The following is a 21,498-nucleotide window of genomic DNA, read 5'->3' as shown; positions in this document are numbered from 1 at the left end:
TAGTAAGATTGGAGCTGTGCAGTAATGTCAAATTTCTCTAGCAATGAAAGGGTTACAGCTAGTGTACATGGGGTTGGGCCCTGTGTGCGTGCAGTAAATCCAATGCTAATTACGCCTTCTAAGGAGTGATAGGTTTCAAAGGTGTTATGGCTTAAGAACTAAATAGGTGGGGAGGATGTTAGTTTATTACACTTGCAATTTAATAAAGCCCATAAATCACATATCAATGTTCTGGTGACATTGTCTTCTCACGCTTCTCCCTCATCTTTGTTTTAGTTGGAATAAAGATGCAAAAGACATATGGGTTGTACTTGAACTTGCATTCTAGTTTTCTTCTATGTATTGCATTTTTAAGTTCACCTGGGCTGAAGGTATAAGGGAAATTTAACAAATCTCTAAATTCTCTTAAAATAAAGAGAAAATGGTGGAAAAAACTGTAAAAAAGGGAGCGCTGATATTGTGGTATTTTAATGTACAATATAATCAGTAAAGGTGTATTCTTGGTTGTGAAAGAAACAACACTAAGGCCTCATGCGCATGTCCGGATGATGGCAGCTGTGAGCTTGACGAAAAAAACAGCAGCTAACTCACGGCTACCATAGACATGGATTGCATGCGGGCGAGCACATATTTTGCTAGGAACTTGTGCAGGAGGCTTTAGGATGCTTTACTGGTACAACATCCATGATACCGTCCAAATATCCCCGATGCAGACCAGAGGTAAAGAGGTTATATAAAAGGATGTAGTTGCTGTTCTATTCGTAGAGATCTTATTTTATTAAAAATCTTTAAAAAAAAAAAAACAACTGGATATAAAAACATGGAATATGTATTTCAGGTCTGATTGATTCCTTTCACCATTCCCAAGAAGAACCCAATCCAGATCTAAAACTGGTATTCCATCCTTTTGTATCCAATTTAAAAAAAACAAAAAACATTTAATACAATATAACGTCTATGAATAGAACAGCATTTCTATTTAGTAACTTAATAGACAAAGATAAGGTTTTGTATGCATTTTCCCTGCCATTTCCTAGTCTCTGGGGATAGAGTTTTACACCATCACTGCTTCTGTAAAAGTCTAAAACTTTTTTCTGTTGTTTTAATCCTTATGTATTAGTAATTAACATAAGATTAGTCTTAAAAATCTGGTGTGTTAATGAAATCCATCATGTCGCACGCTAATCATCTTTTCTTATAACTGATTGAGTAGTTGTCATAACCACGCCCTTAAATAAATATTATCAATGACCCACATCACTTCTTTAGTGGTTGTCTTGTAACTTTTCAATGACTAAAGATATATCAACCCAAAATATTTACGGTTGCTTAGTTATGAATTCTCTTATGACAATAGGGATGTCAAAGTGGCAATCCGCGAAGATGTCCTGAGTAATATTTTACCAGTTTTGTATACCCAAAAAGGTTTTTCCGATCTCACTTGTTATATTCAATTGTTTTATTAAGAAAAAGTGGGCTTCAGTGAGTGAAGGGCTTTATTTTTATCCGTTCGATTTATTTACATAAAAAGGTCATTCATCAAAATGGGCAAAACCCAAGAGCCTTCAACTCAAATGAACAGAAAGTAATGTATAATAAATACAATCTGTGTAAAATAGGAGCATGAAACAGTCAAAATGATCCAAGAGGAGGACAGATGAGTTTATGTCTTCTACACCCAGTAGGAAAGGTGAAAAGAAAGGCAAAACAAGATTTTAGAACTGCAGTTACGTTCAATCATATAGTTTTGGGACATCAAATTCTACTGCCAGACAACATGACTAGTAACTTTTTAGTTTGAAGTTCCAAGAACATAATCTTTAATTCAAGCGACAGTATCTGAACATTTATAAAATGTTGGTACTTTACAGTACTTTTTAAAAAATTAAGTACCGGATATACTCGTGTGTAAGCCAAGTTTTTGTGCTCACTCAGCTTATACTCAATTGAATATATATAAAAAATTAATACTTACCTCTGGCTCTCCCTGCAACTTCTCTACTCGTTGCGGCTCTAGCTAGCTCTTCCCGCTGCTCTTGTGGCTTCCTTCCAGTGTGGACAGTGGCATACCTATGTGCTCTGCTCACGCACACACTATGATGCGAGAAGAAGCTGGAGCCGCAGGGAGGAGAGAAGGCTGGAGTACAGAGCTTATTATTTTTTAGGGAGTTCAGCTGGACTTTTCATTATTAAGGGTTGTCTGCTGGACATTTTAATAATGATGGGGCTCTGCTGGACATTTTATTAATGATGGGGGCGCTGGTGGGTTTTACATTATTAAGGGGGCTCTGTTAAACATTCTGCTGTGGGGAGGCTGCTGTACATTTTATTAAATTGTAGCGGTGGCATTTTCCATCCTTAGATGATGCTTGAGTCAATAAATTTTCATGGTTTTTTTGTTGGTAAAATTAGGGGCCTCAGTTTATAATCCAGTTGGTTTATACTGATTTTATATACCGTATATACTCGTGTATAAGCCGAGTTTTTCAGCACAAAAAATGTACTTAAAAACGTCCCCTCGGCTTATACACGAGTCAATATACTCGTTAAAAATACTTAAGAAATAATAAACTTATATACTCACCCTCCGTTGGCCCCGATGCGCAGCGCGGCTCCCCAGATGTCCGCGCGGCTCGTCTTCAGCCTTCCGTGACGTCTTCTTTCTTCTACTGGGCGCCGCCATGTTTTTCCCCTGGGCGGTGCCTAGTATGACGTCAGCAGCGGCGCGTCATACTATGCGCCTGCCGCCCGGGGAGAACATTGGCGGTGCCCTGCAGAAGAAAGAAGACGGGCGTGGAAGCCTGAAGACGAGCCACGTGGACATCGGGGGAGCAGGGCTGCACATCTGGGCCACCGGAGGGTGAGTATATAAGTTTATTTATTTTTTTAATGCTGGGCTGGGCTGTATACTACTGTGGGCAGGCTGTATACTACTGTGGGCAGGCTGTATACTACTGTGGGCAGGCTGTATACTACTGTGGGCAGGCTGTATACTACTGGGGGCAAGCTGTATACTACAGGGGGCAGGCTGTATACTACAGGGGGCAGGCTGTATACTACAGGGGGCAGGCTGTATACTACTGGGGGCAAGCTGTATACTACTGTGGGCAATCTGGGCTGGCTTTATACTACTGGGGGCTGGCTTTATACTACTGGGGTCAGGCTGTATACTACTGGGGGCAGGCTGTATACTACTGGGGGCAGGCTGGGCTGGCTGTATACTGCTGGGGGCAAGCTGCGCTGGCTGTATACTACAGCGGGCAGCTGTATACTATAGGGGGCTGCTTGGCTATATTCTGGGGGGGTCTGTGACCAATGCATTTCCCACCCTCTGCTTATACTCGAGTCAATAGGTTTTCCCAGTTTTTGGTGGTAAAATTAGGGGTCTCGGCTTATACTGGTTTCCAAGTGGCTTAAATGGGTATTCCCACAAAGACAAGTTTATGAAATGTACGCAGGATAACAAAATGACACATTCTCTAATTCACTGTTATTCACAAATATACAGCATTTCAGATATAATCCCAACCTGTCTCTATCAGTCCTGGTGTACACAATTTCAGTTGCCCCTAGACACAACCCTGGAACTTCGGGTTGGGGAAGCCATCTTGGAATTTAATCTTGGATTAAATTGTTTACATACTTTTTTAGACACGTCTGGTTACATCTGTAAATTGTTTATATATTTTGATTTGTTAAACTGATTGTAACTGTAAATCTACCTAAAATGGTAACCTACAGAACAAATACTGTGCACCTTGTATGTTTGAGGCAGGTTGCTTGCTGAATCTGTGTATCATTGGGGATCTGCATTTCAACAAGAGCAATATCAATTATGATAAAGATCTTTTGACACTTGTTTTGTTTGCAGGTGTCTTTTATAAGACGACCTCTAATCCCTTCAGGAAGAAATAGTTTCTCCCTTTTAAAGAGTATTAAGTAAATATAAAGGCTCTGATCCTTGCCATTGTTGCTGATTCTTTGAGGGATATTTCCCAACATTCATTGTTTAAATGGTTGTCAGGAGGAATCAAGTGAGACTTGATAAACAATGCCGTAACTGGTTCATCTCATCCTTTGTGCTGGAGCAAATTTTTTTAAAGGATTTGCATTTAAGAAGTGCTCTTTTGGTGGAGGTACATTTAGGGTCACTTTCAGCTTTTGGAACAGTCACTGTTCTTGCTACTTTGGTCTTTAAATGCAGACTTAGCGTACAAATCCAGAGCTTAGCTTGAGTGGCTTGACAAGGTATAGTGTACCATGGACATAGGACAGACACCTTTAACCTGTAAATGTTTATTTAGAATATTTATGTATATTTCATCATGTAAATACGTGCTTTGTAAGGCTGATCATTATGGAAACAGTCTGTTTGGATTGTGCAATAAAATATGTATGTCATAAAAGAAGCCAAAACCACAAAACATATCAAACATGTTTTGATATGTTTAAGATGGTGATATTATTTATAAATCTTCTGTATCTATAGAGAGTTGGCTTGTAAAATCCAGGAATTCAGTTAATAACTGAATATCCATAGAAAATTCTGTCATCCTCAACCATCAGATACTTGAGTAGTTTAAACTCTTATCGCTTTTATAAGCCTTTTGTCACTGAAGCACATCTTATGCATGATCCTGCTTCAGCTGAAATATCATGACCGTTTCATAAAAAATACATGGGGCAGATTTACTAATCTTAGGTTTAGAGTAAAGTTAAACTAGATACCAGGCAGTCTTACCATCTGCCAGATTTATCGCTGTGGTTCATGCTGGATGACAAATCTGGTTCAATTATCTGAGTTTTCTCTCTCAAAAGACATGATTAAAGGGATAGGCTATCCTGGCCAAACATGAACAAGATGGGAATGTGCAGCTTGGTCTCCCTACTACAAGGTCAGGAAAAAGTGCAAAAAAAGCTAAAGCTGGCAGTTCTTCTTTGTTTTTATACCTTTCACAGTACGCAATGCTGTTCTCATAAGCTTAGGAGCTGCAGTGCATCTTGCTCTGCTTTACTGGTAACTCCTGTTTATTTGAGTTGTGCTAATATAATACCTAATCCAACTAACCTATTTGTGAAGGCAAGTCATGTGCTGAAGGTCTTCTCCTCGGACCAGCGTCCAGCACCAAACGTGTTGTGATTTCAATAAAAGCTTGTCATTCGACTTTATTCAAGATCCTTGCATAAAAACATTGCATGAAATGTAGGACATATGTTCCATCAGCACCACTTTCTTACACATGTCCAGTTGTGGAAATCTTGTGTTACCCAGTGGTTAAAGATGGTACACTATTGTGGTAACTCTTGGTGTTGTGACACATTTGAAACCATTTATACAGTCAGAATATTTATATTGAGTTTATTACTCTTTCCGTCGTGAATAACCACTCCACTGGTTAGGGCTAGGATTGATCTTTGTGTAAAAGGTATGAGTAGCTTCACCTGGAATAGGTAGTGCTTATAAACCTTTTCCTAGGCGAGAGTTTTCTTATTGTTTCCCTGGAAGAAAGGTGCTACTGAATCAACAAACCTATTATGGATCTGTATGCAGGACTTAATGTCATAAAAAAAAAAAGACAAAAGCAGATACCCTACTGACAGGTCATATTTTCAGATAGTGGTCTCTTGGGAACTGCTCAAAAGTTGTGTTTTAAATTTTTTGTAACCTAGACGCAAATAAGTGACATCAAAGTAATAGTGGAGCTATGTTGACATACTACACTACCATTAATAGAGTGCTATTACCACATAGAGACCTGGCAAATTTACCATTTGGTATTCATATCCTGGTTGTACGTGAAAGCTTGATTCTGATTCCTTCTCAATAGTAACCTTACTGGTGTTCCTAAAGTTTCCATGATTAAATACCATATACACCAACGTCTTTTTGGTCAATTTATTTAACACAGCCTCTAAAATGATAATGCCATACACTATTTACATTTTCACATGGTGTGAAAGATATTAACATCCACATTCATCAAAAATAGTATCATAGTTTTTCAAAAGAAACAAGGGAATTAAATGCCGCAAGTTGTAATTAATAAGAGCAGAAAAGTAAAAGGGGGGAAAAAATCAGATGGGAGGAAGTTCATGGAGAATATGTGCGTTGTCCTGCAGCTGCCCCCAGAAGAATCGAGTGATTTATTAAAGAAAGCAGATCTAAAAAGCCTTTATTTTAAAATCAACAGCTTGACTAATTTTAAATAACTGACTTTTCAAATGCTTTCATGGCAGACAATGGCGTAATCCTGAGACTACTTGAGCCAGCATTGAAGGGTATGGTGAAGACCACCAGTGAATGTGCTTTTCCCTCCCTCTCTGTCCCCACCACACACATAATGCATTGACTGCAGCTTTATGAAGTGAAAACACTGAGGAAAAGGGAAATGTGGAGAAGCTGTCCACAGTTATTTCTTTGAGAGAATAGCTCTTGCATCTGGACATTGAGAACAAAAAGTGCTTAAGACAGAAATAATAGCTGAGGTTATTCACTTGCACAGAAGCAAAAGACTGGAACTGCCGTGCCTTGTTTCTCTACCAGTGACCCTTGCATTTTATTGTGTGGAAATGTCAGGGAAAGTGTGTAGAAAGAATTTTGCGGTTACAACAACTTTGTCTTTTTTTAACTTTTGTTATGGGTTATGTATGTATCCCCTTTCTTATTTTATTGTGTACATCAATAAGTACTTAGAGCTTTTCTTTACATGACGTACATGAGTTGACCTGAGGTTTTGGGTGGAGTTGCACTTAACATTATTATGAAAAGGCACAAATTTCCTGTAGATTAACCTTTCTCCACATCTGGCGTCCAAAATGATTGGGTCAAGATTTTCTGCCGATACTTCTATTTGACAAGTTTTCCCAAAAATTGAGACTGCAAAAGAGAGATGGACAGTTGCAGTAAATCAGGTTGGAATCCTCGGAGCCCCCTCTGTTTGTAGTCAAAAGGCTAATTTGTCATTCTCAGCATGAGAGTAACAGCTCTGCCATTAAGTGTTAACAAGAGGCTAATCGAGGCACTTGGGAGCGACGTAAGGCTATCATTTTAACACTATCATTTCAGTATCTGAGTGTGTTCAGCCAGGTTTTCCATTAATTAATGCAATATTTCACTTCATTCCCAAACTAAAAGATTGATAGGTGCAAATGATTGCAGTCATTTAGGCATGAAACCTTGTTATTAGCATAAGTGGAAAGGACATGCTGTCAACAATACCGTTCACATGTTGTATGTCATGGAAGTGTCAGAAGCCTGGCGCTAAAATGAATGTAGAGATTCTGTTATAAATTAGACTGTACACTTGATAGGTAGATTTTTAATACTTAGTATGTGTGTTACATACTCTGCGTCACTGTGCACCTGCCTAATAGAAAAACATAACTATAGTCCTAGCAGACTGTAGCTAATATTTGCAATAGTTAAGACTATTAGGGCAGATTTACCATAAAAGGTGGCAGAACTGTGGCAAAAACATTCCTATTTTTTGTGCATTACATTTATTAATGGCATCAAAATGAAATTTACCATCAAAATCAAGAATAATAAAGCATGGACACCTATTACAGGAAGGGATGGTGATAGAGTGAGAAATCCCCATAAGCTATAGCCTGCACCTGTTCCTGGCCGGAAATATATCAGCAGGGCCTGGTGTATAACTGATCCAGGGGCATAGGTGTGTGTGCATTGAATTGATCCAGGTGCATAGGTGTGCCCATAGAATTGATCCAGGCGCTCAAGCATGTGCCTGATATGGTGAGATATACTTGACCCCCCACCACAACCCTAGAGTTTGTTGGAGGAAAAAATGTGCAAGCATGGCTCCTCTCATTTTCATCCTAGTCCCTCTTATGCAAGTCTAAGTAGCTGTGAAGTCTGTTTTTTCACAGTAAAAATTGGAAAATAAGCCCAGAACAGACATGGATCCAATACAGCAAAGCACAGATACACAGGTCTGCTTTTTACCATTTTTAAACAGGACAGGTAATATGAAAATGGCAATAAAGTAAACCTGTCACTATGTAATTGCATTTCAATCTATAATATATGGTTGTAGCTGGATGATTAAATGTGGTATAGTTTAGAACTGACTTATGTAACTTTTAGCATCTTTTAGGTGATTGTGCCTCTACATAGCACAGGTGCCCATTCTATATAAAACCTCTTTATTGTCCACTGTTCATTAAGTATACTATAAACAAAATGACACATTTTCTAATTCATTGTTATTAACAAAAATACAGCGTTTCACAGATATAAGTCCTGTTGTACACAATTTCAGTTTCCCATGGATCCGACCCTGAAATAGAAGTCTAGGGTTGGGGAGGACATGTTGTTCTCCTGTCTGACGCTGCAATGTGCTGCTCTTTGCACTCCAGCCCCCCCCCCCCCCCCGCATTCCAGGCCGAGCTCAAACAGAGACTTCCTGCCGGCAAGCAACACATTGTGATGAGGTCTTTATCTATGTAATGGCTGTTATAGCAGAGCTGAATATGTCATGTGTTATATGCATCTCATGATATCTGATTTGTCCCATCTCTCTTTTTATGTGTGTCAGATACTAATGAATGTTTAGAAGCTCAATGAAAGTGTATATAACACTGCACTCTGATAATCTAACCACATTGTCAGCACACAGCATCTCACAGCACAGAGGGATTATGAAGTGTCTGCTTAGAGAGTCCTTCCCCACACCCTGGCATCTTACACTGACCATAACTGAGTGATCGGAGCTAAAACATCAATAAAATTGTAATGTAAGGGGGTTAAAATCATCTTTATTGTGTAAACATTACTAGGGGATTGAAATTTTTGAATTTTCTTACATCGGCAAACCTCTTTAAGTTGCTGGTACTTTAACCACTCTCAAGGCCAAGACAATGTTTAGTTCTTTTAGGACTGCTGTAACATTTCGTAAAAGTGATTTTGTGTATTTTGTGGCAAGTAAGATTTTCATATTTTGTTCAATATTGGGTTTTTTCATAATTTTATGTAGTTATGTAAAAGTGGTAAAAAAATGTGTACATGTAATGTCCATTCTGCATGTAGGTGGCTTATGCCATGGCCATGATCAACCCGAAGAGTATAGGCGAAGTTTACACTTGAGTTCGCCAGTTCCGCTTCTGCTTTTCATCAGTCATACAGAAAGCGGTTGCCCTTGTTATTTTTGTGTGATAAAAATGTATGTGGAATAGAAGTTGTACAGAAGACCTTCTATTCACATTACATTTTTAGTTTCGGTTATGTTCCTTTAAAACTGAGATGCAAGTATGAATTTTGGAGACTTTTCAACAGGTCCTTTGTGGACATAGCCTTAGAGGCGGGATCACTCTGTGAGCTGTGTATATAATATTAGAGAATACTGAATCAATGAAAAACCATATAAAAACCAATGAGAACATGATTATTCCATCAAAGAATGTTTTTGAGCGCCATGGACTGGATCCCTCTGTATCTGATGTTTGGAGTTAATGCACAATGTTACCATAGGCTTTTACATTAATAGTCTTGTAGTTAAATAAAGTTCTAAACATTTTTTTAGACAAACTTATTCGTATAGTATAAATATTCATACAATTATGGTGATTTGTGATCGTTTTGTTTCTTTCAGGTGTTTCTCCAGATTTTAGGGGTTATTGCTGTAGCAATTGCTATTATTCCATGGATTTTAATTCCATTGCTTCCTCTTGTGATTATTTTCTATTTCCTGAGGAAGTATTTTCTGGAAACCTCCCGCGATATCAAAAGACTTGAGTCAACAAGTAAGTGCTGTATAAATGACTTCAGCAAATCTTCTAAAAGATCATTTTAAATAGGTTTTGCCATGATAACAAGATGATCGTAGAGGGACCCCAACTGATTTAATAAATGGGACCCCCAGGTACCTCCAGTTGAGTGCTTTGCCTGGCAAATTTCGGCACTCCCATGCTAGTGAACGGAGCCACAGTCAGACCCTCACTTATAGGGGGATAACTTGCTAATATTTTACAAACCCTTTCAAGCATGTCTGACAATAAATACAATAGCTACTTTTCTAACTAGATGCTAAACTCTTCTATAATGCGTAAGCACTTATTTTATATGTTATAATCTGTACATTGAGTTCTCTGAACTGAATCGCCTTAGTGTGAGAAAAACAGGCTATATTGCTTTGTGTATCTATGGGAACTTTAGAAGAGCACACTTTTTTGTAGGTGTTGTAATTTTTTTCATGCATAGTTTGCCCTTGACTTTTATATAATGGCTACTTTTTTATGCTATTAAGAACATAGTAAGCGGCTGGAATTGTGTGCATTTTATGTGCATTATATTATAGAAATGAGACCCTTAGCTCAGATTAAATTGAGCACCATTTTTTTTATTCATAAGAAAATAAAGTGAAAACTAAAGTTGTCCATGTTCTCCATTATGAAATCTCACCTTTGCTGCTGCTTCTAAAGATTTTGCTATTTGATTTGAGGCCTACAGTATGCGTTACTTAGCCAGGTTTCACATTTACTCTGAAAATCCTATCACAGTTCCTAATAATATCACACAGTTATACTAAGCTCCCTTACAGTATAGCTACGGCATAAAGCATTTGCATAGAGAGGATAATCACAGAGAAACCTGACGGGTCGCTCTGTAAAGGCCATGTGCACTACCCTAAAGTTCACCCTGTGTGTATAAAAAAGGAAAAGTGAAGTGGTAGGTTTAGGGGAAAGACCTTGTGTTTCTAATGGTCTTCTTTGAATAAGAATGCCCAGGTATTCTATGAGGCCAGTGTTTATAAATAATTCATTACCTATATATTCTCAGACATTCATGTTTCTATGCTATTATATTTATTTGCTCTGACCTTTTTTTCCTATGAGTTCTTGGGGTTATAACTTTAATTTCGATTTATGCTATTTGTGCTGATATCAATGTGCGTTGGTGGGGATGTTCTCTACTCATGGCACTTAAGAGTTATTCAGACAGTAATGCGTTGTCTTTTTCTAAGGGGAATGATTGACATGTCTTCTGTTGTCTAGATCATGTTAGGTGACATTTATTTTCTATGAGAGAGTGACCACTCAACAAAAGGAAAATAGAAAAATATGAAAGAAAGAGAGAGGGAGCTACTATAGCTTGAAAGCGCTTTATAATGCCTCCTTTGTAAAACTGTCTTACCTGCTGACAGGCACAACCAGTTGCTGTCACTTTATATTCCATTAATAAGCGCCCATTGTAGTCTCGGTGTATAAGGGAGATGGACTGAGACCATCTCATATGATGCGGTTTTTAGTTTCGTTCTTTAGTTTCTACAAACAAGAGGCTGTATACTTCACATATATGCTGTAAGCATTGTGCATAAGAAATGTACAGTGCTCATTTTATTGTACATTGTCAAAAAGTAAATGTCTTTATGTACTTACACTCAAGCCTTGCCTCTTCTATACTCTGCAGAAACTGGAGAGGTTTGTGAACTGCGTAGCATGGCAGTCAGTGTGATAGGTACTAGTGTATTACCTTTTATGAAATAGTAAACTTTACACTACAGCAGACATCAATAGTGGTTTATTTGGCATCCTTGTAAGTAATGGTGTACACCTCCGTCTGACTCTCAGATATTGTCAATTTTAGGCTACATTCACACGATATATGCCCGCCATAGCGTAGTACGGCGGGCATAAATCGGCGGAGAGGAGCAGGGGATGAGCGCAGCTCACCCCCGCCCCTCTCCATAGGAAGATACAGCGCACGGCGCCGTATCACGGCAAAAGATAGGACATGTCTTATCTTTTCCCGGGCTACGGAGCGGTACGGTGCCGCACGTGTGCTGCACTGTACCGCTCCCGTACAGGGCTGTAAGCCCATAGAAGTGTATGGGGGACGTATATCGGCCGTATATACGTTCCCCCATACATGTGTGTGAATGTAGCCTTAGCAGAATGTCAAGCTGTGCTACATACTCAAAATGAGATGTTAACTGTAAATAATTTAAAGGGGTTGTGTCACCATAGCAAATGGCTGTAATTGGGTCCAATGCATTGTGACAAGTACTTTCACCATTTACACTTATTACAAAATCTGCAGCCTTACTGAGATAACTCCTTTTGTTCTGGTTGCTGGCGCCCCCTGGTGGTAGCTGTGTCCCGTCCTGAGCTACAGCTGATCTGGCCGAGTCAGCTGCTCTGCACTACAGATCACTCCACAGGCTCACAGCTCCTCTCCACACTGAGAGATCACCTGACACACTGCAGCCAATAGGAAGTGAGAGAGGAGGAGGGGCTGGGATTATGCTGTGATGGCCACTGCTTACCAGGCACTTGCTATACACGAGGGGGCAGGCACTTGCTATACACGAGGGGGCAGGCACTTGCTATACACGAGGGGGCAGGCACTTGCTATACACGAGGGGGCAGGCACTTGCTATACACGAGGGGGCAGGCACTTGCTATACACGAGGGGGCAGGCACTTGCTATACACGAGGGGGCAGGCACTTGCTATACACGAGGGGGTAGGCACTTGCTATACACGAGGGGGTAGGCACTTGCTATATACACGAGGGGGCAGGCACTGGCTATATATTGGGGATTGGCTGGCTATATACCTGGAGGTTGCTGGCTATATACTGGGGGCAGGGGGCTATTGGCTGAATACAAGGGGCAGGTGCAGTCTATATACTAGAGGGTAGAGGCTGGGTATATACTGGGGGGCATGTGCTGTCTAGATATATACTGGGTGGAGGCTGTGACCAATGCATTTCCCATCCTAGGCTTTGGTAGGTTTCCACACAGCACAATAGCTGATTCCTGCTGTGCTGGGGATCAGTAAATGCAGGGACTATTTGAGCACAGCAGGTGGAAGGAGACTCTGAAGGCTGAGCGCTCTGTAGCACTGAGTTGTGCAATAACTGCCGCTGTCGGTGCTGTGCATGTGCCTGGCTAGGCCCCTCCCACATCTGCTTCTGTGTGGAGCAGAATAGAGGCTGAACACGCATCATAATAACAAATAGAAAGGTATCTTTAATTCCAGGTAACCATTACAAATAGATTTTTGAAATATTTTAACCTCTTTGACAGCTTTTTGTAGTAAATTGTTTCGTGGCATAACCCCTTTAAGTGTATTAATTAAATGTTTCAGGCCATGAGCCTAGGATTAGGACTAGATTAGGATTTTGTTGCAGTTATTTAGTGATTTTTGCTGTAAATTCATAAATGGAGATGTTGCTTTTCTTCTTGTTTTTCATTCACTCCTTGTTTTGGCTTCATAAACTGTATTATAAGGCAGCATAAGGCCAGTTTCGGTCCAATGTGGTAAACGGACAATGCTGTATCCTGTTTCGTGGACCGACCACAGTGCAGAGGTGGGAACACCATGTATTATAATGATATATGATGTGTGGTCGGGGTAATCTGAAACTGCCCTGATCCTGAGGACTAAATGTAAAATTACTAGCAGATAACCTGCATTGGTGTTGCTTATGCCATAATGGAGTGCACTGTGGAAATGGAATCCGCAGCTTGTAACCCATTGCTGTGCATGTGGCACAGATATGGGAAAGCAGACAGCTGTTCTGCACCAGACCCAACCTGTGTGTCCTAGAGCAGACTTTGGCGTCTCACATACAAAATTATTCTAAAATTTTCCAGTTTGACTTACTTCAGCACACCTTTGTGTCCTTTTAACCCATTGAATAATATTTATTAAACAATGGGACAGATTTACTTACCCGGTCCCGTCGCGATCCCATGGTGCGTTGTCCGACGAGGATTCGGGTCCGGCGCGATTCACTTACATCGTACTTCTGAGTTCCTGCATGTGTCACTGCTGCGCCGAGGTCCGCCGGAGTTCACCTGTTTCTTCCTGGTGCGTGTAAGTGCTTGATCTTGCAACACAAATCCTTTTTTAAATTCTGTGGGTTGTCCGATGGCCCGCCCCCCAATTTCTGTCGCGTGCAAGCCGGCGCCGATGCGCCAAAATCTCAGCGCAATTCAACGCAAAATGGAAATATTTGGGAAACCCGACAAAAGTGCGGCGTTCGGACCCTTAGTAAATGAGCCCCAATATGTTACTTTGTGTAACAAAGCCTTTTTTTTCTGCAGTTTTTACAAAGTTTTTTGTTTGTATTGCCCATGTGTAAAGTGACTTGCATATATGTCACATGCTATCACACATGTTGAATGCTTGTTAAGGAACAAAAAAGTTCCTCAACACCTGAGCACTTATTTGTTGCAGATTTGTCTTTCTTAACTGGCATCTAATGGGCTTTATGTAAGAAAGTCCTATACAAATGTGTTCTTCTCTTCCAGCTCGAAGTCCAGTGTTCTCCCACCTATCATCCTCCCTCCAGGGACTTTGGACAATACGGGCGTTTAAAGCAGAGGAGCGATTTCAACAATCATTTGATGAAAAACAAGATCTTCATTCTGGTTTGTGTAACTTGTATTCTATGCAAATTAAAGTACATATGGGACAGTATAGAAAACATTGGGGGACATGTATCATAGTTTTTTTTTTCTTTGGTGTATAATTGAGACATTTGGAAGAAATTTTTTTGCGCCTTATGTATGATCATGACTTTTTTCTTGTGATACATGTCTAGTTTTTCCTGTCCTGGCAGAAAGAAAAAAAAAAGAATTGTAGAGGGGCACTATTGAAGGTCTTATGCAAGGAGAATGAATAGGATGGGGTATAGATACCCCTAGGAAATAGACAATGTATTGCTTATGGTCTTTAGTGTGATGCTCAAACTCATCACTTCTGTTAAACTTCTTTGTTAATTCATCTTAAAAAATGGCATACATAGCAGGGGACAGTAACTAGAGAGGATGTGTTCTTATGCAGGGACAAATCGTTTCGCACATCATCTTGCGTCACAGGGTCCATGGAAAAAAATTCTTCTATTGCACCTGCCCTAGACCAGGTGCAGATTTGCGCCTAAAAAGTCACAAAAAAGGTGATACAAAAGTGAAAAGTCGTATGGAACTTCTGGAAATACATAAGGCACATTGTAGAAGGTGCAGACAAAGATGTACTTGAAAAACTACAGCAAGTCACAGTGAAAAGTTGCAAAAACTGTCAGATGAGACAATTTAACTAACAGAATTAAAGATACATGTCCCACATTGGGGCAGATTTATCAAGAGTCTGAAAGTCCGAATATTTCCAGTTGCCCATGGCAACCAATAACAGCTCAGCTTTCATTTTACCAGTGCTCATGAATATTTTAAAGGGGAGCTGTGATTGGTTGCCATGGGCAACTAGAAATATTCTGACTTTCAGACACTTGATAAATCTGCCCCATTGTGTCCATAGCCCTTACTTCCCAATATTGCAGATTTAGCACCTACTTACAGCCAGCAGTGCATCACAGTGGTGAAATCATTTTACAATGAACAAAAACAGAATGTATTATTTTATTCACTTTATTTTTAGTAGATCCTTTAATATAATATCCACTGAGGGCACAACATGATCCATTTACTGGTGCTAGTTGATAATATTATATGACCTTAAAAGTGGGGCAATAATCAGGAATGGAAGTTCCTATGCATATTTGTTCATGTTTATTGCTTAGCCCAACGTTCCTGTGAATGTTTATGTTTATTGCCTTGGGGGGGGGGGGGATTTTATTGTGTTTTTTTTTTACATTTTTCCACACTTCTTTCTTATCCACTAGAGGCTTGGTTTCTGTTCCTGACAACATCCCGGTGGCTTGCAGTGCGTCTGGATGCCATATGTGCGCTGTTTGTAATAGCAATTGCATTTGGGTCCTTAATCCTTTCAAAAAGTGAGTTCTAAGGACATTCTGATAATATTTCCTTATACAGGCAGTCCCCGGGTTACGTACAAGTTAGGGTCCGGAGGTTTGTTCTTAAGTTGAATTTGTATGTAAGTCGAAACTGTATATTTTATAATTGTAGATCCAGACAAAAACATTTTTGGCCCCAGTGACAATTGGAGTTTAAACATTTATTGCTGTAATGGGACCAAGGATTATCAATAAAACTTCAATACAGACACTTTACAGCTAATTATTGCAATCTGGGACTATAGTAAAGCATTCAGAAAGCTTCACCAGAGGACAGAGGGGTCTGTCTGTAACTATGGGTTGTCTGTAAGTCGGGTGTCCTTAAGTAGGGGACCGCCTGTATTACTTATGTGTTTTTCAAAGAACATTATTTTGTCAGTATTCAGCATACATACCCGCATGGGCAAATTATCAGGGGAATATTTATTCCCATTTCTTATTTTTGACCCATTCCTGGTGTCCACTTACAAATACTGATGAAAATACTACTGTGTGAAAGAGAACCTAGTTGTCTCTTGGTCAGGAAGCGCAGCCTTCTAGCAGCTTTAAATCCTTCTAGCATTACCTGAGCCGTTTGTCATAGAAGTTATGCTAATGTGGATGGATGGATAATTCCATATTTAGTTTACTTCACATGCACTTTATCTAGAAAGCTTGTTGGTATGAAAAGAGTTCATTATGAAGTCAGAATCCAGTACAGCCAAATCCATCACCTGCATGGTTTAGCTTCATTCCTGAAGAACTGAATTAAGTGATGCTCAGTGACTGTGTTTTTTTTTTCTTCCCTCATCTAATCTGAATCCCTTGCCGTGGGGATCAGTCTGTATTTTTAGATGTGATGTTAATGATGTGGTTTTCTCACTTCTGTTGTCATTAGTATGACAAGGTTTGTGCTGCCTACTGTCCATGTAGAATAAATTTTAATCATATTAACAAAAATACTGCTGCATACCTGCAATATTCTTGCATGCAAAAGTGATGGAAAACTTTAAAGGGGTTGGCCACTTACATCAAACTTTAGCATGGTACATATGAGACTGTAATAGGGTCACTCATACTTGCCCTGTGACCCCGGGCAGCAAGACTTGTGACTTCCTGTGACATCCCTTGTCCTGCTGACCTCCAGGTATCCCCCCCCCCCCCTCCATCTTAACCTTTTCCATATCAGTGGTTGGAGAGAAATTACCCTATTATGATCTTCTGCTTTCCCTGTTAAAGTTAGGTATAAATGGTCAACCCATTTAATCAGTCACTTAATTAGGGCCAAAAAGAAATGAGAACATGGCCTCACAATGTAAAAATAAAATGAGTCTTCCTCAGAATTTCCCATTTGCTAACAGCATTTGTGTTGAAAAGTAAAACAAAGTACTTAATAAACATTTATCGTTTCTTTGTATCAAAAATTTTGGAATTTTTTTTTGCCAGATAGAAGACCTTTTATAATCCTCACCATTTCACTTTGCATTGATTAAAAAGGGTAATCTCAATGATTCACACATATTGTAATTTTCATATAGCCCCCACTGTCCCAAAGCAAAATGCTATTTAATCCATCTATGGTCCGGTGATTGGTGCCAGGTTGTCTGATCCGGTGGAGGGATAGGAATGACATATAGGGAGGCACACTATTATTGCTAATCAAACCAATTCTCTGGAGCTAAGGGAATGTTGGTATTGTTGGGATCTGTAAAATGGTTACTTATGTTATATTGTTGGATTTGAACCATTATTATAGCAAAGTATTTGTGTTAATTTGGTATAAATCATAGTCTGTTTGAATATAATAGATCAGTAACCTAGAAATTGCATATTTATGACTGAATTTCTCTATTTTATATGTTACTACAGCTCTTGATGCAGGACAGGTTGGTTTGGCACTATCTTATGCCATCACCATTATGGGATCTTTTCAATGGGGAGTAAGGCAAAGCGCAGAAGTTGAAAATCTGGTAAAGTAATTTACCTTGTTTCCTTTTAACTATTATCAGCAAATTAGCCAATTTATGTATAAAAAGTTACATGTATGAAGCCTCCTTATATGGCATGGTAACTAGAGATGAGCGGGATTGCTTTTTAAGATTGTTGCATCTTGTGTGGGTTGGGACTCCCCTGGCCAATCACAGCCATGGCTAGTGGGTAGGGGCATCAATTTCCTGGTTTGACTGCACACTTTCCAATCCCGCTATATGTCTGGGTCGTGCGGGACACACCCAGACGCAAACTCAAAGTTCGGGTCCCCTCATCTCAAGTTATTTTGATAGTATTTTTTTATCTTTCATCATGCATGATGTATTTTTTAATCTATCTTTATTATAGGCTTAAGGTTTCTTTTAAGGAGACGTGTCACTAGAACTTTACCCCTCACACCAGTAATATCTGCTGGTAAAGGGCTAAAAGTCCTCCACCTAACACCTAAAATTATCTGCCACTGAGGCCATGTACCTTGTTTACAGCCGTTTTTCTGTTATGCAACTCAGTAGACATGAGTCAACTTCTAAAGGGAAAAGTCAAGTTTTCTTCTCCTTTTAGTGACAGCTCTGTCCTGAGCAGACAGGAAGTCCTCTTGCTGTCCACTCCCTGTCCTAAACAGAATGCTGTCCCTCTCACTGCATGGTGTATTTAGCAGTGTATGGTAAACTGCAGATATTCTCACCATCTCTAGCACCCCGTGATGGGCGAGGCCAATTGGTGGAGGGGCGGGGCCAACATAGACAAAGGCAGATATTAGAAATTGTGGGTGGTTCTTTGTCCTTGTATGGTATGTGTATATATATAGGGGACATGTTCATATTGTTGTCACCTTCCCCTGAGGAAGTCACTAATATGTGACAAAACGTGTGGCTTCTGCTCACCTCCCCCTCTCTCTGCACATGTTTACAATCGTCATTTGTTGCACAGACCTAGTGTTAGGTATTGTATTATGTTGTTACAGTTGTTGGCATGTACTCATCTTTAGTCCATGACTGTCTTGAGCACATTTTGTGATTATGACTACTGTATGACTTTGTATACACCTTTCATTTGATAGGTATCTTGAGCAGATTTTAGTAAGTAATCTAGTGCCAGTTTCAATTCTGGCCCTTGGTAGTCTTATACACCGTGTGGGTGTACTTTTAAGTGTTTTTATCTCTTTTCCTGTATCTTACATGTATGTCGCTTTGATTTTTTCAACAAACTTGTTTTGCCTATTATTGTTAGTCCTTCATACACATCCTACTGTTTTTTTGTATGTTCAAACACTTAAGTCAGTAAATTTATTTTCTTTCAGATGATCTCTGTGGAAAGAGTCATGGAGTACACTCAACTTGAAAAAGAAGCGGCATGGGAGTCTAAAAAGCGACCACCACCAGACTGGCCAAGTAAGGGAATGATAGCCTTTGAAAATGTCAACTTTGCATACAGCCTTGATGGACCGTTGGTTCTGAGACACTTAACTGCTTTAATCCGACCAAAGGAAAAGGTATTTGAAAATGTTTTTATTTTTCTGTCTTCGTCCCTGCAAATCTCGTTTTATACACATTTAGTTGTGCTATATAGATATAGCTTCTTAATATTCTTAATCATCACTAACGTGTGTTACCTCTGATATAGACCACCCACTTTGAATTTGATGTCAACTTAATATATTGCTGATTGACTACTAGTAGTAGTGAGAGGATCTATTTGCGTGTTTATTCTTTGGCTTATTTTCCTTACTGATTTACAGGTAGGAATAGTCGGAAGAACTGGAGCTGGAAAGAGTTCCCTTATTTCTGCTCTATTTCGTCTTGCTGAACCTGAGGGAAAAATTTGGATTGATAGACTTTTGACATCAGACTTGGGCCTACATGATTTGCGGAAGAAGATGTCCATTATACCCCAGGTATTTATTTAGTTACTTTGAAATGTAAACTGAGATGTCCATATATGCATCTTGGAAAATGAAAGGGTTTAGTATGTTGGCTTTACCAATATTCATATGCTGCAATTAATTTTGGCCTTCATTTTACTCCTTCTTTCTAAAATTAACTTTTAAATTTATGCTAATGAACCTGAGAAGCTCCTGAGGGTGTTGCCAGAGCCCATCCATGCTGCAGATACAAAGGGTGTTACAGTGTGCAAGAAGCTCTTCACCCTCCCACTGTGTGCTGAAAATTCCTCTGCAGTAGTGACACTATATCAGGCAGAGGAAGGGGGTGAAATAGTGTAACAGCTACACCCTGGTGGGGCTCTGGTAACTCCCCCAAGAGCCCTTATGGCTCATTACCATAATTTTAAAAGTTGATTTTAGAAGGAGAGCATTGATGACTAATATAAGAAGATTACCACAGTCATGGTGCCTGGATCTTTGAGTAAGTGCCGCTGGTTTATTCCCCCCCAAACCAGTTATATGGGGAGAAACATCTTTGCACAATTTCACACACCCAACAATGGGTGGGGCCAAGTGGTGATGGGCTTGGCCAGTTGGCAGTGGGTGGGGCCACCATAGACAAAGCCAAAAAAAAGATTGTGGAATGATTTTACTGATGGGAAGAGGGAGCTTTAAGCTGGGTTGCATGTTTCAACAAAGGGACAGTGGGGCATGAGTAAGGTTTATTGTCCCTGTTCTTGATAACAGGTTTCCTTTATGTGCATAAGTTGCACTATAATTGAAGTTCAGGGGAAAAGTTGTCCTAAAGTACCCATTTATCTCTTTTTTTGCATCAGTCTTCCAGTAGAGTGGGCAGCATTACCAGATGATTGACACCCTTCTGGATGTACTGGCCTGTTCAACCTCACAGATCTGCATTAATTGTTTTACTGCTCCCTCTAATACAGTGACATGTATCTGTACTTCAGCTCTCCTATTGCTGGAGACACATTTTCAACAACAGTACTGAAGTTTTTATCTCTGACCAGGTACACGTCAAATTAGTAGTGATATATGGATGTGCCAGATATGTGTATTGATATTATTGTAGTGCAGTTTTATATTATGTTCTCTATGACTATTCTGCTAGTTTACCCAAGTATCATGTAATGGAATGTCTGTATTAGAGAAAGAGAAATGGAGAATGTTCGCTTTTAACCTTAGTGTAGTGCAATTTAAGAACAAGGCAGTTCTTAGACCTTCCTTCATGTGAGCCATTTCTTGGGATATCAGATAGCAGGATAAGCAGGACACTACACGACATGATAAAGGTGAACCAGTATTTAACTGTGTGTCTGCCTAGAAAGATTATTACATGGATGTATATTTATTTATTAGGATAAAGTGTGAAGCAGGTGCTTTCTGGGCAAACTATGATTCTTCACAGTATGATATATAATGGTGTGAGGTGTATATTGTTGGAAACAAAGGGATTTTTACAGCTCTGATTAATTGCCTATTTTTTGCTCAGCCAAAGTTAGTCAATGGCCAGAGTTTTGCAGAAAAGTAGACGTTTTTCTCTAGCCTAATACAGAGCTTTGTTTCTGGATATTGAAGGCTTCATTAACACTCAGTGCAGCTGCTCAGAGCTAGCGACCTTTTCATTTCCAAAGAAGACCCTACACAGACTTAAAAATCTTTTCTCTTTGTTAGAGAACAATATGCTTTTTCTGTAGAAAATGAAGGCTGTTAGGTTACCCTTTATGTCTGTGGCTCAGACTGTTTAGAAGTCCTGTCATTTTGAGGTGTTAGTGATTATACAAGAAAGATCCTTAGTGCTAGAGTTTGCTTTCTTTGGTTTGTTTGTTTTTTTTTCTTTTACTTCACAC

The 21,498-nt window shown here is 39.5% G+C and overlaps 1 protein-coding gene across 1 annotated transcript in view; it reads left to right on the top strand.

The window, feature by feature from the left end:
• Window positions 1-21,498, top strand: part of ABCC4 (ATP binding cassette subfamily C member 4 (PEL blood group)) — a 160,846-nt gene that overhangs the window by 106,046 nt on the left and 33,302 nt on the right. Inside the window, exons 21-26 of the mRNA XM_072135431.1 lie at window positions 9,612-9,762; window positions 14,279-14,398; window positions 15,649-15,759; window positions 17,629-17,729; window positions 19,049-19,240; window positions 19,487-19,642. Of these exons, the coding sequence (XP_071991532.1) occupies window positions 9,612-9,762; window positions 14,279-14,398; window positions 15,649-15,759; window positions 17,629-17,729; window positions 19,049-19,240; window positions 19,487-19,642 (831 nt within the window). The remainder of the gene's footprint in view (window positions 1-9,611; window positions 9,763-14,278; window positions 14,399-15,648; window positions 15,760-17,628; window positions 17,730-19,048; window positions 19,241-19,486; window positions 19,643-21,498) is intronic.

This window comes from Engystomops pustulosus, chromosome 2, assembly GCF_040894005.1.
Source record: "Engystomops pustulosus chromosome 2, aEngPut4.maternal, whole genome shotgun sequence".
In the NCBI taxonomy this organism is placed as follows: domain Eukaryota; kingdom Metazoa; phylum Chordata; class Amphibia; order Anura; family Leptodactylidae; genus Engystomops; species Engystomops pustulosus.
Note: the sequence above shows the minus strand (reverse complement) of the source record. Positions and strands in the feature narration are given on the sequence as shown.